This window comes from Mandrillus leucophaeus, unplaced genomic scaffold, assembly GCF_000951045.1.
Source record: "Mandrillus leucophaeus isolate KB7577 unplaced genomic scaffold, Mleu.le_1.0 Scaffold1117, whole genome shotgun sequence".
Taxonomy (NCBI): Eukaryota; Metazoa; Chordata; class Mammalia; order Primates; family Cercopithecidae; genus Mandrillus; species Mandrillus leucophaeus.
Window position 1 is genome coordinate 420,072 of NW_012099399.1, and position 2,026 is coordinate 422,097.

The 2,026-nt window shown below is 36.0% G+C and overlaps 1 protein-coding gene across 2 annotated transcripts in view; it reads right to left on the reverse strand.

Moving 5' to 3' along the window:
* Positions 1-2,026, reverse strand: part of CPNE8 (copine VIII) — a 247,008-nt gene that overhangs the window by 49,009 nt on the left and 195,973 nt on the right. For both annotated transcript variants that reach the window (XM_011994105.1, XM_011994097.1), the window contains one exon: positions 911-1,092. In XM_011994105.1, coding sequence (XP_011849495.1) covers positions 911-1,092 — 182 coding nt within the window. The remainder of the gene's footprint in view (positions 1-910; positions 1,093-2,026) is intronic.

A 2,026-nucleotide genomic window follows, 5' to 3' on the forward strand; every position in this document is an offset into this window, starting at 1 on the left:
AAAAATTATGGTACATTACAAATAGCCACACATTCTTTGATACTCCTCCCATTGAAAAGTGAAGGTTAATTCCTCTACCTTGAACCTGGGATGGTCTTAGTAACTTGCCTGACCAATAGGATGTTGCAGAAATAACATTTTGGTACTTCTAAGAATATGATATAAACATCCTTGGAGTTTCTGTCCTAGACTTTTAGATTACTCGCCCTGGAAAAGCTAGCTGCTACATAAGAAATTGTACTACAATGAGACCACTATACAGTTATGAAGCCCTCCATAACTACAGAGACAGGCCATATATAAAACAAGGGAGAGTTGTCCAGGCAACCCCAGTTTTTCAGCTATCCAAGCTCAGGCCTAAGACATGAATGAACATGAACAAAGAAGTCATGTTAGGAGACATATCAGCCCCAGAAGACATAACATGGAGAAGATCTAAGGAATTCAACAGACAGCCAGAACTAAGTTGAAAAATGTGGCCCCAATCACCAATTCCAGGCATCTCTAGCCATTCAAGTCACCTAAGCTGAGACTCCAGGTACTGCAAAGCAAAAATGCGCTATCTCTCATTATACTCTGCTTGAATTCCTGAGCCACAAATCATAAGCAGAATAGAATGACATTGTTTGGTATCTCCAAGTTTTAGGAAGGTTTGTTAGCAAGCAATAGATAATCAAAATAGACCCCCTATTTGTAAATCAGGTGGGTGCACTCCAGGTAGATTTATCGCTAAGCTATTTAGCTGTCCTTTTTCCCATTAAGTTCACACTCCAAAGTCAATTACTTACCAAAATTAAGCTACAGTCAGAAAAGCTTGCTACATGACTGACTAAAGAATAAGCACCAAAGCAATATTAAAAGGTCTAACATTAATTTTTCAGAACATCAAATCCTTTTGACAAATTCTTACCAGTGCAAATTCGTGAGATATCCTTCCATCTGGAGGCAGTTTTGCACCAAAACCTAGAGCTGGAAACATTTTATCACTGTCATAATCTTGAACGATTTCTCCCACTGCTTTTAGTGCCATACCATAAGCATTCAGTTGGTAAGGATTCATGTAGTGGAGGGAAGTGGGCTGAGCAGGGTTGCCTGATGACAGAACACATATTTCAAACATATGCAATTAGGCTAAATACATTTAACAAGATTTTTCTTAGTGTCCATTTCAGAATGAAATATTCAAAATTATGTCTTTCTGCCTATATACAGTGTGTCAAATCATTTCTTTTTGGATGGACATTAACATAGGAATATTTGTTACATTATATTAGACATATAGAAAGTTCTAAGATATGCCAAAGCATATGCAGAATTTTTCAGAAATGATTCTTATTTTCAATGCCACAGGCTATTTTTGAGTTTTTGTTCCGGTAGTAGAAAAGTACTTTTGTTAATCTTGTTTTATCATAATCTTTAACTTTTAAACAAAATCATGTGCTTTTAGCTTGAATCCTTATGCCTATGGCAAGATGACCCAGTAGATTTAATGGACTTCAATAATTATGAAGGCTTTGTAATGTTTTATCACCAATATAAACTGAATATTTGAGAAATATCCCAATTTAGCACTTAAAAAAGGGAAGCATAGTGATTTTCAAGTGCAGGCTGATTAAATATCTAGATCTAAAAAATTCTTCACAACTTTTGAACTAGACATTAAGCTAGGAGCCAGAGGCCAGAGTCAAGTCTTGCCATTTGTACGGCAGCCTCTATAAAATAAATCCTACCACTGTGTTTACCAGGAGGACAAAATGAGATTACATGTTTAAAAGTGATTAAAAATAATACAGCACCATAGTATTGTAAGTTGAACTGCTACAGTTATTATGGTCTGGGTCATGCAGAAGGTTCTGAATTTCAAAGTGCTTATACTGTGTAGGATGTTGCACTTGAATAGCGATGAAATTGAAAGTGTAATTATTAATATGTGCTACCACTCAAACACATTGAGATTCACATCAAGTTGCCCTAATTACCAGCATAAAGGCAGCCTGAAAGTCCATTTGGTTTCTTAAGTGAAAAT